Here is a 14892-nt window from a genome sequence, read left to right on the forward strand (position 1 = left end):
GGAATGATTCTCCACACTTCTTTAAAATCTGTAAGCTATTATAATTTCTTGCAGCTTTATGAAGGAACTATATGTTAGATGGTTGGGTAAAAGGAGAGAGAGAAAGAGACAATGGATTTGGGAAATGAGTGTGATGAAGGAGAGATGAATAACTTGGGTCTTCCTCTGCCAAAATTTAAATACTCAGAGACTGATTTTTCAAGGTGTTGATGGAGCCCTAGATAGTACTGCTTAGTTCAGCATTTGTTCCAATGGATGTTTTGATAAGCTTTGTAGATCAAACATAAAGCACTCAAATTATATAATGTAACTCATTTTATTAACTAAGGATATTTTCTATGCATTTTATGTGGCACATAATTCGTTCCCTCCCACTGGTGAATATGTCCAGTAAATAGTTTATGGTTAAACATCTAAAATGACAATAAAACTTAGATTAAAAGAAGTTGTTATTGGTAACTGACTTGTTACATTCAAGCAGTCAGATGTTTCTCATTCACTGACTAAGATGCATGTTTTAAATATAGCTTTGGAGCTCAATTAGTAGAGACAGAGTTGGAGCAGAGATGAACATGTATTAAATTAACCTAGTCATTAGTTTTTAATTTAAATACTGTTCAGCTAAATAATTTGGCACCCGGTAAGTTTCAGTGGTGCTTGGCTGGCAGTTTAAGCACATCACTAATTATTCACAGGTTTTTTTTTCCCCCCTCCTCTTTTCAAAGAAATGTGGAACCAGCAATTTATTGTGGTAAAAATATTTTCATGCACTTGCTTTTTCTGTGAAAATATTTTTCGCACATGGATGACTGGTACTACAAAGTTAGCTTTCACCACCTTCAGGTCAATTCGTTTTAGAACATTTGGAAAATGATACTCTTGAAATAAGAAAATTAAGTAAGGAAAAGAGCAGTCCGTAACAGCTTGCAGAGGGTTGAGTTTGAGGCTCAAACTGAAGATTTTTTCCTGTCATATGATTAAAAGCTGAGTTTTCTCTAAATCAGCCTACTCAGCTTTCTGGGGAGAAAGTCATTCATTTCTATCCCCCCCCACTTTGCATGTCTTTTATTGTCACATGCTAAACTAGTTTGAGGAATTTTGTAGATAAGCTTAGAAATGGTAACAACAGAGGACATGATATGTGAGAAAGATTCTTTTTGAGCAGACAACAGGACTTTGGGAGTAAATCCCAGGGTTCTTTCTCCTACGTATAGACCTCAATGGCCAGCCCCTGCATGTATGTGAGCACGCGTGGAAGTCAGCATGAAGCCGCAAACAGCACGTGGGCTTTGAAGTTTGCTTAAGCTGGATTCTGTCTCCCCCTACACCCTGGCCCCTGCCACAGCTAAAACCTCTCCGGTGGCTCCCCATCACTCTAAAGCAGTGGTTCTCACACTTGAGCATGCATCAGAATCATCTGTGAGCTGGTTAAACAGAATATTGGGACCCACCCCCAGAATTTCTGGTTCTGGGGTGAGAACCCTAGAATCTGCTTTTCTAACAGATTCCTAGGTGATGCTGATACTGCTGGTCCAGGGACACGCTCCAGGAATCACCGATTTGAGAGACTATGTAGAGAGTTATGGCGTAAATAGAAGTTCTTGGTGACCTCGTCCTCTGCCTTTGTCTCCAGGCTTCCGTCCTGTTAGTCTCCCCTTGGGTATTCTGCTTCAGCAGCATCAAACTGCTAGCAGGTCCTCAAAGGTGCCCTGTTGTCTGGCACTCCTCAGCTATTGTTTGTGCAAATACCTTGATACATTCACTGTTTCTCTTGCTGAGTTCCCTCCTCTCACTCGTCTACCTGATGTGAAAGCCTGTTTATTCTTCCAGACTCAGCTTTCTTTATGTGGCGCTGCTGTGCTTAGCCGCTCAGTTATGTCCGGTTTCTCTGCGACCCCGTGGACCGTAGCCCACCAGGCTCTTCTGTCCATGGGGCTTCTCCAGGCAAGAATACTGGAGTGGGTTGCCACGTCCTCCTCCAAGAGATCTTCCCAACCCAGGTCTCCCGCACTTTAGGCAAATTCTGTCTTGTCTGAGCCACCAGGGAAGTAGAGGGTGCAGGAGGTCACGCGGAGCTGTGGGCACTCCCGCCCACTGTCCTTTGGGGCCAACCTCGGGCCTGCTCTGAGGCAGTCTCTGATAACCAGTGCATCAGGCTGCCTCTCCTCAAGGACTCTGGGGGTCTCAGGAGGGTCAATTTCCTTAATTTCCTGAGGATTCTTGACAAATCCTCCTGTGCCATCAGTCCACTTTGTATATACTTCTGTTGTAGTTATTGTGTGTTGAAGTGGACTTACACAGGCGTTGTTGCTCAAAATGAATTATTTGTACTCTGCAGAGTGAGCGAGGGTGATTTAACGAGTGAGGGTGACTTTGTCTGTTGTAGCCGTTTACAAACACACATAGACCAGCCTGTGAACATCCTAGAGAGGGTCTGAGACGGAAGAGGAGACTCTACCGTTCCCTCAGCGACTCTTACCTTCCTACCTCTTAGGATAGCTGTCTTCTCATGCTGAGGGTGATCCTAGTGTCAAACATACATATTTTTGTATAACATGAGCTTTAAACACAAGCCCACTACTTTATCTGGTCCCTCACTGAAGAATTAATGACACATTTTAATGTCAGAGGAAAAATTCACAATGATGAACTTCTTGAAAGTTTTCAGTTCAGTTCAGTTCAGTTGCTCAGTCATGTCCAACTCTCTGCGACCCCAGGGAGTGTCCATCCCTGTCCAGGCCTCCCTGTCCATCACCAACTCCTGGAGCGCGCGCAAACTCATGTCCATTGAGTCGGTGATGCCATCCAACCATCTCATCCTCTGTCGTCCCCTTCTCCTCCCACCTTCAATCTTCCCCAGCATCAGAGTCTTTTCAAATGGTCAGTTCTTCACATCATGTGGCCAAAGTACTGGAGTTTCAGCTTCAACATCAGTCCTTCCAATGAATATTCAGGACTGATTTCCTTCAAGATGGACTGGTTGGATCTCCTTGCAGTCCAAGGGACTCTCAAGAGTCTTCTCCAACACCACAGTTCACAAGCATCAATTCTTCGGCGCTCAGCTTTCTTTATAGTCCAGCTCTCACATTCATACATGACCACTGGAAAAACCATAACCTTGACTAGATGGGCCTTTGTTGGCAAAGTAAAGTCTCTGCTTTTTAATATGCTGTCTAGGTTGGTCATAAGTTTTCTTCCAACGAGTAAGCGTCTTTTAATTTCATGGCTGCAGTCACCATCTGCAGTGATTTTGGAGCTCCCCAAAATAAAATCTGTCACTGTTTCCACTGTTTCCCATCTATTCACAATGAAGTGAGGGGACCAGATGCCATGATCTTAATTTTCTGAATGTTGAGCTTTAAGCCAACTTTTTCACTCTCCTCTTTCACTTTCACCAAGAGGCTCTCTAGTTCTTCACTTTTTGCCATAAGGGTGGTGTCATCTGCATATCTGAGGTTATTGATATTTCTCCCAGCAATCTTGATTCTAGCTTGTGCTTCATCCAGCCCAGCATTTCTCATGATGTACTCTATGTATAAAGTTAAATTAGCCGGGTGACAATATATATCCTTGACATACTCCTTTCCCTATTTGGAACCAGTTTGTTAATCTGTGTCTGGTTCTGACTTGAAAGTTAGAACAACACTATACTTTATGATAGTTTTCAAGGATTTCAAGGGCTAGTTTTAATTAAATATGATTTCACATTATGGACTGACTGTAGGAGCCCTCTCTCTTGTCTCACATTTCATTTGAGTTGTGAGCTCTTTGATTTTCAAAATTGGGCTCGTTTCTCAGGTGCAGGTCTTAAAAGTTGGGGTGCCTGATGTGGAGTTTGAACCCTCTGCTCCTCATGGGGCTGCTCTGGGTTTTGAGTTTCAGAGGTGACTGCTTCAGGGGTGAGGTTTATGGTGAGTTTGTGTCCCAACTTCTCCTACCTGTTTGAGGTGGTTTTCATCTTGTTTCCCCAATGTATAGTCACCACTCAGCCAGCTTTTAGGTTTTTGTTTTTTTTTTTTTTTGCTTTTAGGCTTCTTTACAAGGAAATGTTTCTATATGTAGCTGTGTGTGTCCATCGGAGGAGGCGTGTTCAGGGTCTTCCTAAGATGCCATCTGGCTGTAGGATGAGTCTTCATATAAAATATGTCTGTTTATATACATACACAGGCTTCCCTGGTAGCTCCGCTGGTAAAGAATCTGCCTGCAGTGCAGGAGATTCCGATTTGATCCCTGGGTTGGGAAATTCCCCTGCAGAAGGGACAGGCTACCCACTCCAGTATGCTTGGGCTTCCCTGGTGGCTCAGGTGGTTAAGAATCCACCTGCAATGTGGTAAGCCTGGGTTCTGTCCCTGGGTTGGGAAGATCCCCTGGAGAAGGGCATGGCAACTCACTTCAATATTATTGTCTGGAGAATCCCCGTGGATAGAGGAGCCTGGCAGGCTACAGTCCATGGGGTCGCAAAGAGTTGGACATGACTGAGTGACTAAGTATACAGCACAGCACATATACATACATATATATATTGTTGCTGTTAAGTCGCTTAGTCATGTCTGACTTTCACGACCCCATGGGCGGTAGCCCGCCAGGCTCTTCCATTCATGGGATTTCCCAGGCAAGAATACTGGAGTGAGTTGCCATTTCCATCTCCAGGGGATCTTCCTGACCCAGGGATTGAACCTGCATCTCCTGCATTGCAGGCAGATTCTTTAGCTCTGAGCCACCAGGAAAGTTACTCATATATATATGTGTACATATATATATATACATGTATGTATATATACATACACACACACGTGTATATGTACACACATACAAACACACAATAGGTATTTGTACATATACATATACATTTCTAACTCCAATTTTATAACATCCTGATATTTATTAAATTTTAACTAATAGTGTATCTAGCAATCTCCTAGTAAAACTTGGAAGAATTGACGCTCTCCTCAGTACACTTACTACATGAGTATGCATTGAATGTGTCCTAAAATAATGTTCTGAAAAAGGGACCTGATTCTAGATTTGGAGGGCAAAATGAGAAAAGACACAGACAGTTCACCATATACTTGCTATGGAGTGATTTACCCGAAGTCACAGAGCCACTTATTGGCAAGCTGGTATTAAAACTCAAGACTCCTGACTGTAACTGACTGACTTTAAATAAAAGTTGGCAGCATTTAGTAATTACAGAGAAAAGCTCAGAAATGTTGTCTTTCACTCTCTCTTTTTTTTTTTTGTCACAGTGAATGGAATGGTGTTGAAATAGTCTTAAATGAAGAACACATTGTATTTAATTTTCTCCTTTTGGGAGAGGGAGGCTTAGCTTTCATGGCTCCTGGGGATGAAAGAGACAATAGAAGTGTTATATCTTCTCTGATTCATTCTTCCCTAGTAATCCACCCCCTTCTAAGAGAATAACGTTGCTTCACAGAGACCAGGGTGTATTTCTTTCTAGTTCCAAAGAAGCACAGAGATAAGTTGTTTTTGTTCAGTTGTTCAGTCGTGTCCGACTATGTGACCCCATGGACTGCAGCATGCCAGGCTTCCCTGTCCTTCACCATCTCCTGGAGTTTGCTGAAACTCATGTCCATTGAGTTGATGATGCCATCCAACCATCTTATCCTCTGTTGCCCCTTCTCCTCCTGCCCTCAATCTTTTCTAGAGGTAAGAGGTGTATGCAAAGGAAGTTTCTGCCATAATATATCCTTACACTTATGGCATAAGTACATTTGGAAGGAAGGGTTCAGTGGGTTCCCTTACCTATAGTCAAGAGATTTCCAAGCTCCTAAGAGGAAAGATGTAACTATTAAGAATACAGAACTTTGTGTAAGTATTTATGCATACGTGTAAGTATCAAGTCTTCTTGGAGCAGTGAGTTTCTGGTTTTTAAGACATTCCCACAAATTTCTTTTGCAGACCTTTTCAGAGGCAGTTAGATTTAATGTGGTCTATGGAGTTTTTGAAGTAGTTAACAATGCTCCACAACTTCTGGAAAAGCAGTTGAAAAAAATTCTACTAAACCAGCGACCTCGAAATCCTATCTATGATGTTATAAGGAAAGGAAAGAGTGATGTTAAACCTGTTCAAGTGAATGCCCCTTACGAAGATGAGACCATTAATGTCAACTACAATATCATGGTAAGAAAGTATATTTGAGTTATATCTTATTTGAGTTATATCTTACTGGATAAATGAAGCATTAAATGAGATTATCATCAGATTCCTTGGGCGTCCCTTTCTAAAGTGTAACTGTATTTATTAAATTTTATTGTACTTATATACAAAGTATTTGTCAGTAACTGTATCATCTTATTCATATGAAATGACCAGTTTTGCAGTTTCTTGATATTTGATTATCAGTATGAGAAGGGTCATGTAATTTACTTTGAATATTTAGAAAGTACAAATAATTTTGGGCAGTATAAATATATATATATATATATATATGTCCTTTATAGTTTAGATGCATTCTAGAAAGTATGAGTATATAGACATATCTGGGATATATTGCAGGTTGGCTCCAGACCACTACAATTAAGTGAATATTGTGATAAAGCAAGTCACACAATTATTTTGGTTTCCCAGTGCATATAAAAATTATGTTTACACTACACTGTAGCCTATTAAGTATACTATAGCATTGTGTCTTAGAAAACAATGTGCATACCTTAATTAAAAAATACTTTATTGCTGAAAAATACTAACCATCATCTGAGCTTTCAAGAAGTCTTTGTAGTAACATCAAAAATAACTGATCACAGATCACCGTAACAGATGTAATAATAATGAAAAAGTTCGAAAGATTGTAGTTACCCAAATGTGACACAGAGACATGAAGTGAGCAAATACTGGGGGAAAAATGGTGCAGATAGACTTGCTTGCCACTGGGATGCCCCTGGCCTTCAGTTGGTAAAGAACAAAGTATCTGTGAGGCACAATAAAGCAAAGCACAATGAAATGAGTTACGCCTGTGCAGTGAATTTATTTCATGTGAGTTCTGTCAAGCAGTTGGGAATTGAGATTTCTATTTTTTAATTATTATATTAGTTTCAGGTGTACAGCGTAGTGATTTGACATTTTTATGCATTGTGAAATGAGAACCACAGTAAGTCTACTTGCCACCTGTCACTATTACAAAGTTATCACAGTATTATTGACTCTGTTCCCTACACCGTGCATTGCATCCCTGAGACTTGTTTTATAATTAGAGGATTGTACCGCTTAATTCCCTTCACCTATCTTGCCCATTCCCCCGTCCCCTTCCCTCTGGCAACCACTGGTTTGTTCTCTATGATTCTGTTTCTGTAGTGTTATGTTTGTTAGTTTGCTATTTTTTAGATTCCACATATAAGTGAAATCATATCACATTTGTCTTTCTCTGTTTAAATTTCACTTAGCATAATATACCCTTTAGGTCCATCCATGGTTGTTGCAAATGGCAAGATTTCATTCTTATTTGTGGCCTCATCTTCTCTATCCATTCATCTATCAATGGATATTTAGGTTGCTTTCCTGTATTGGTTATTGTAAATAATGATACAGTGAACTTGGGGTACCTATATCTTTTTTAATTTTGAGTTTTTTTTCCTTCAGATAAATACCCAGAGGTGGAATTGCTGGATCATATAGTAGTTCTAGTTGTAATTTTTGAGGAAACTCCATGCTATTTTCCATAGTTGGTTGTACCAATTTACATTACCACCAACAGTGCACAAGAGTTCCCTTTTCTCCGTATCCTCACCAATACTTTGTTGTCTTTTTGAAAATAGCCATTCTGACAGGTGTGAGATGATATCTCATTGTGGTTTTGATTTGCATTTCCCTTACAATTAGTGATCTGAAGCATCTTTTCGTGTGCTTGTTGGCCATCTGTATGTTTTATCTGGAAAAATGTCTGTTAAGTTACTTAACCAATTTTTAAAATTGGATTTTTTTTTTTTTTGCTGTTAAGTTGTATGAGTTCTTCATATATTTTGGATATTAACCCCTTATCAGATGTATCATTTCCAAATGGCTTCTTTCATTCAGAAAGTTGCCTTTTTGTTTTGTTGAGGGTTTATTTCGCTGTATAAGACTTTTTAGTTTGATGTAGTCACGTTTGCTTACCTGTTGCCCTTGTTTGAGGAGTCAGATCCAAAATAAAAATGTTGCTAAGATCAGTTTCAGAGAGCATATTGCCTATGTTTTCTTTTAGGAGTTTTATGGATTCAGGTCTTACATTTAAGTCTTTAATCCATTTGAGTTTATTTTTGTATATGTGGTAAGAAAGTGGTCTAGTTTTTTTTTTTTTTTTAAATTTTTTATTAGTTGGAGGCTAATTACTTCACAACATTTCAGTGGGTTTTGTCATACATTGATATGAATCAGCCATAGATTTACACGTATTCCCCATCCCGATCCCCCCTCCCACCTCCCTCTCCACCCGATTCCTCTGGGTCTTCCCAGTGCACCAGGCCCGAGCACTTGTCTCATGCATCCCACCTGGGCTGGTGATCTGTTTCACCATAGATAGTATACATGCTGTTCTTTTGAAATATCCCACCCTCACATTCTCCCACATAGTTCAATAGTCTGTTCTGTATTTCTGTGTCTCTTTTTCTGTTTTGCATATAGGGTTGTCGTTACCATCTTTCTAAATTCCATATATATGCGTTAGTATGCTGTAATGTTCTTTATCTTTCTGGCTTACTTCACTCTGTATAAGGGGCTCCAGTTTCATCCATCTCATTAGGACTGGTTCAAATGAATTCTTTTTAACGGCTGAGTAATATTCCATGGTGTATATGTACCACAGCTTCCTTATCCATTCATCTGCTGATGGGCATCTAGGTTGCTTCCATGTCCTGGCTATTATAAACAGTGCTGCAATGAACATTGGGGTGCATGTGTCTCTTTCAGATCTGGTTTCCTTGGTGTGTATGCCCAGAAGTGGGATTGCTGGGTCATATGGCAGTTCTATTTCCAGTTTTTTAAGAAATCTCCACACTGTTTTCCATAGCGGCTGTACTAGCTTGCATTCCCACCAACAGTGTAAGAGGGTTCCCTTTTCTCCACACCCTCTCCAGCATTTATTGCTTGTAGACTTTTGGATAGCAGCCATCCTGACTGGCGTGTAATGGTACCTCATTGTGGTTTTGATTTGCATTTCTCTAATAATGAGTGATGTTGAGCATCTTGTCATGTGTTTGTTAGCCATCTGTATGTCTTCTTTGGAGAAATGTCTGTTTAGTTTTTTGGCCCATTTTTGAATTGGGTCATTTATTTTTCTGGAATTGAGCTTCAGGAGTTGCTTGTATATTTTTGAGATTAATCCTTTGTCTGTTTCTTCATTTGCTATTATTTTCTCCCAATCTGAGGGCTGTCTTTTCACCTTACTTATAGTTTCCTTTGTAGTGCAAAAGCTTTTAAGTTTCATTAGGTCCCATTTGTTTAGTTTTGCTTTTATTTCCAATATTCTGGGAGGTGGGTCATAGAGGATCTTGCTGTGATTTATGTCGGAGAGTGTTTTGCCTATGTTCTCCTCTAGGAGTTTTATAGTTTCTGGTCTTACATTTAGATCTTTAATCCATTTTGAGTTTATTTTTGTGTATGGTGTTAGAAAGTGTTCTAGTTTCATTCTTTTACAAGTGGTTGACCAGTTTTCCCAGCACCACTTGTTAAAGAGGTTGTCTTTGTCAAAGATAAGGTGTCCATAGGTTCGTGGATTTATCTCTGGGCTTTCTATTCTGTTCCATTGATCTATATTTCTGTCTTTGTGCCAGTACCATACTGTCTTGATGACTGTGGCTTTGTGTAGAGTCTGAAGTCAGGCAGGTTGATTCCTCCAGTTCCATTCTTCTTTCTCAGGATTACTTTGGCTATTCGAGGTTTTTTGTATTTCCATACAAATTGTGAAATTATTTGTTCTAGTTCTGTGAAAAATACCATTGGTAGCTTGATAGGGATTGCATTGAATCTATAGATTGCTATGGGTAGAATAGCCATTTTGACAATATTGATTCTTCCAATCCATGAACACGGTATGTTTCTCCATCTGTTTGTGTCCTCTTTGATTTCTTTCATCAGTGTTTTATAGTTTTCTATGTATAGGTCTTTTGTTTCTTTAGGTAGATGTACTCCTAAGTATTTTATTCTTTTTGTTGCAATGGTGAATGGTATTGTTTCCTTAATTTCTCTTTCTGTTTTTTCATTGTTAGTATATAGGAATGCAAGGGATTTCTGTGTGTTAATTTTATATCCTGCAACTTTACTATATTCATTGATTAGCTCTAGTAATTTTCTGGTAGAGTCTTTAGGGTTTTCTATGTAGAGGATCATGTCATCTGCAAACAGTGAGAGTTTCACTTCTTCTTTTCCTATCTGGATTCCTTTTACTTCTTTTTCTGCTCTGATTGCTGTGGCCAAAACTTCCAACACTATGTTGAATAGTAGTGGTGAGAGTGGGCACCCTTGTCTTGTTCCTGATTTCAGGGGAAATGCTTTCAATTTTTCACCATTGAGGGTGATGCTTGCTGTGGGTTTGTCATATATAGCTTTTATTATGTTGAGGTATGTTCCTTCTATTCCTGCTTTTTGGAGAGTTTGAATCATAAATGAGTGTTGAATTTTGTCAAAGGCTTTCTCTGCATCTATTGAGATAATCATATGGTTTTTATCTTTCAATTTGTTAATGTGGTGTATTACATTGATTGATTTGCGGATATTAAAGAATCCTTGCATTCCTGGGATAAAGCCCACTTGGTCGTGGTGTATGATTTTTTTAATATGTTGTTGGATTCTGTTTGCTAGAATTTTGTTAAGGATTTTTGCATCTATGTTCATCAGTGATATTGGCCTGCAGTTTTCTTTTTTTGTGGCATCTTTGTCTGGTTTTGGAATTAGGGTGATGGTGGCCTCATAGAATGAGTTTGGAAGCTTACCTTCATCTGCAATTTTCTGGAAGAGTTTGAGTAAGATAGGTGTTAGCTCTTCTCTAAATTTTTGGTAGAATTCAGCTGTGAAGCCATCTGGTCCTGGGCTTTTGTTTGCTGGAAGATTTCTGATTACAGTTTCGATTTCCTTGCTTGTGATGGGTCTGTTAAGATCTTCTATTTCTTCCTGGTTCAGTTTTGGAAGGTTATACTTTTCTAAGAATTTGTCCATTTCATCCAAGTTGTCCATTTTATTGGCATAGAGCTGCTGGTAGTAGTCTCTTATGACCCTTTGGATTTCAGTGTTGTCTGTTGTGATCTCTCCATTTTCATTTCTAATTTTGTTAATTTGGTTCTTCTCTCTTTGTTTCTTAATGAGTCTTGCTAATGGTTTGTCAATTTTGTTTATTTTTTCAAAAAAACCAGCTTTTAGCTTTGTTGATTTTTGCTATGGTCTCTTTAGTTTCTTTTGCATTTATTTCTGCCCTGATTTTTAAGATTTCTTTCCTTCTGCTAACCCTGGGGTTCTTCATTTCTTCCTTCTCTAATTGCTTTAGGTGTAGAGTTAGGTTATTTATTTGGTTTTTTTCTTGTTTCTTGATATAAGCCTGTAATGCTATGAACCTTCCCCTAAGCACTGCTTTTACAGTGTCCATAGGTTTTGGGTTGTTGTGTTTTCATTTTCATTCATTTCTATACATATTTTGATTTCTTTTTTGATTTCTTCTATGATTTGTTGGTTATTCAGAAGCGTGTTATTTAGCCTCCATATGTTTGAATTTTTAACAATTTTTTTCCTGTAATTGAGATCTAATCTTACTGCACTGTGGTAAGAAAAGATGACTGGAATGATTTCAATTTTTTTGAATTTTCCAAGACCAGATTTATGGCCCAGGATGTGATCTATTCTGGAGAAGGTTCCGTGTGCACTTGAGAAAAAGGTGAAGTTGATTGTTTTGGGGTGAAATGTCCTATAGATATCAATTAGGTCTAGCTGGTCCATTGTGTCATTTAAGGTTTGTGTTTCCTTGTTAATTTTCTGTTTAGTTGATCTATCCATAGTTGTGAGTGGGGTATTAAAGTCTCCCACTATTATTGTGTTACTATTAATTTCCTCTTTCATACTCGTTAGTGTTTGCCGTACATATTGCGGTGCTCCTATGTTGGGTGCATATATATTTATAATTGTTATATCTTCTTCTTGGATTGATCCTTTGATCATTATGTAGTGTCCTTCTTTGTCTCTTTTCACATCCTTTATTTGAAAGTCTATTTTATCTGATATGAGTATTGCGACTCCTGCTTTCTTTTGGTCTCCGTTTGCATGAAATATTTTTTTCCAGCCCTTCACTTTCAGTCTGTATGTGTCTCTTGTTTTGAGGTGGGTCTCTTGTAGACAGCATATATAGGGGTCTTGTTTTTGTATCCATTCAGCCAATCTTTGTCTTTTGGTTGGGGCATTCAACCCATTTACATTTAGGGTAATTATTGATAGGTGTGGTCCCGTTGCCATTTACTTTGTTGTTTTGGGTTCACGTTTATACAACCTTTCTGCATTTCCTGTCTAGAGAAGATCCTTTAGCATTTGTTGAAGAGCTGGTTTGGTGGTGCTGAATTCTCTCAGCTTTTGCTTATCTGTAAAGCTTTTAAATTCTCCTTCATATCTGAATGAGATCTTTGCTGGATACAGTAATCTAGGTTGTAGGTTATTCTCTTTCATTACTTTCAGTACGTCCTGCCATTCCCTTCTGGCCTGGAGGGTTTCTATTGATAGATCAGCTGTTGTCCTTATGGGAATCCCTTTGTGTGTTATTTGTTGTTTCTCCCTTGCTGCTTTTAATATTTGTTCTTTGTGTTTGATCTTTGTTAATTTGATTAATATGTGTCTTGGGGTGTTTCGCCTTGGGTTTATCCTGTTTGGGACTCTCTGGGTTTCTTGGACTTGGGTGGCTATTTCCTTCCCCATTTTAGGGAAGTTTTCAGCTATTATCTCCTCGAGTATTTTCTCATGGCCTTTCTTTTTGTCTTCTTCTTGTGGGACTCCTATGATTCGAATGTTGGGGCGTTTCACATTGTCCCAGAGGTCCCTGAGGTTGTCCTCATTTCTTTTGATCCTTTTTTCTTTTTTCCTCTCTGCTTCATTTATTTCCACCATTTTATCTTCTACCTCACTTATCCTATCTTCTGCCTCCGTTATTCTACTCTTGGTTCCCTCCAAAGTGTTTTTGATCTCATTCATTGCATTACTCATTTTTAATTGAGTCTTTTTTATTTCTTCTAGGTCTTTATTAAACATTTCTTGTATCTTTTCAATTTTTGTTTCCAGGCTATTTATCTGTAACTCCATTTTGTTTTCAAGATTTTGGATCATTTTTATTATCATTATTCTAAATTCTTTTTCAGGTAGATTCCCTATCTCCTCCTCTTTTGTTTGACTTGGTGGGCATTTTTCATGTTCCTTTACCTGTTGGGTATTTCTCTGCCTTTTCATCTTGTTTAGATTGCTGTGTCTGGAGTGGGCTTTCTGTATTCTGGAGGTCTGTGGTTCCTTTTTATTGTGGAAGATTTACCCAGTGGGTGGGGTTAGACGATTGGCTTGTCAAGGTTTCCTGGTTAGGGAAGCTTGCGTCAGTGTTCTGGTGCGTGGAATTTGACTTCTCTTTGGAGAGCAATGGAGTGCCCAGTAATGAGTTTTGAGATGGGTCTATGTGTTAGGTGTGACCTTGGGCAGCCTGTATGTTGACTTTCAGGGCTATGTTCCTGCGTTGCTGGAGAATTTGTGTGGTATGTCTTGCTCTATAACTTATTGGCTCTTGGGTGGTGGTTGGTTTCAGTGTAGGTAGGTATGGAGGCTTTTGGACGGTCACTTATTACTTAAAGTTCCATATAGTCAGGAGTTTTCTGGTGTTCCCAGGTTTTGGGCTTAAGTCTCCTGCCTCTGGATTTCAGTTTTATTCTTCCTGTAGTCTCAGGACTTCTCCAGCTATACAGCACTGATAAGAAAACTTCTAGGTTAATGGCGAAAAGATTCTCCCCTGTTAGGCATACCCAGAGAGGTTCACAGAGTTACATGAAGAAGAGGAGAGGGAGGAGGGAGATAGAGATGAGCAGGAGGAGAAAAAGGGGGACTCAAGAGGAGAAAGACAGATCTACGCAGCTGTCTGTTCCCAGAGTGTTCTCCGTAGCCCAGTCACCTACAAAGATTCACAGAATTGGATTGGGAAGAGAAGGGGAAAGGAGGAAATAGAGGTGTTCTGAGGTAGAAAACAGAGAGTCAAGATTGGGAGAGAATAATCTTCGGTTTAAAAATAGGGCTTCTCTTCTTTTTTTTTTTTTTTGTAAGGTTATAGTGTATTGAAAATGAAAATTAAGGAGTAGTAGAGGAGTACTAGGGGACTTTAAAAGAAATAAGAGGAAAAGAAAAATAGAAAATAGAAGAGAAAAAGGAAAGAAAAAGAAAAAAAAAAGAAGAAAAAAGAAAAAAAAAGAAAAAAAAATTTTTTTTTCCCCTAATTAAAAAAATCGTAAAAATCTATGAAAATGAAAGTTAAGGAGTAATGGGAGAGTAATAGGGGATTTTAAAGGAAAATAAAAGAGAAAAAATAAAAAAGAAAAAAAAAGAAAAAAAAAAGAGAAAAAAGTAAAATTATATCTAGGAGTTTCTCTAGAGCTGTTGCGGTCAGTGTGGGTTCGGCTCAGTTTCAGATAGCTCCTCGTTCCAGCTTACACTTCTCGGTATCTACAGGCCCCTTACGGTGTAGTCGGTGTTTTCTAGAGGGATTTTAATCTGTTGCACCAGTCCCTTCTGAGGCGGTTCCCTTTGTTTATTTGACTTCTGTTTGCCGGTCTCTTCAGAGCCTCATTTCCGTCCTGACACAGGCGGGCGGAGGTGGACTCATTCAGGTAGCTAGTTCCGTCACTCTGCGGGGACGGGCTGGCGCTGCCGGGAGGGGCTGACGCCGCTTTCTCCGTCTGCGCT

At 39.1% G+C, this 14892-nt stretch overlaps 1 protein-coding gene across 1 annotated transcript in view; it reads left to right on the top strand.

Annotated features, from left to right (window-relative positions):
* Window positions 1-14892, top strand: part of RGS22 (regulator of G protein signaling 22) — a 144737-nt gene that overhangs the window by 23582 nt on the left and 106263 nt on the right. The window contains exon 4 of the mRNA XM_043880463.1: window positions 5920-6141. Coding sequence (XP_043736398.1) covers window positions 5920-6141 — 222 coding nt within the window. The remainder of the gene's footprint in view (window positions 1-5919; window positions 6142-14892) is intronic.

The sequence above is a fragment of the Cervus elaphus genome, chromosome 21, assembly GCF_910594005.1.
Source record: "Cervus elaphus chromosome 21, mCerEla1.1, whole genome shotgun sequence".
NCBI classification, from domain to species: Eukaryota; Metazoa; Chordata; class Mammalia; order Artiodactyla; family Cervidae; genus Cervus; species Cervus elaphus.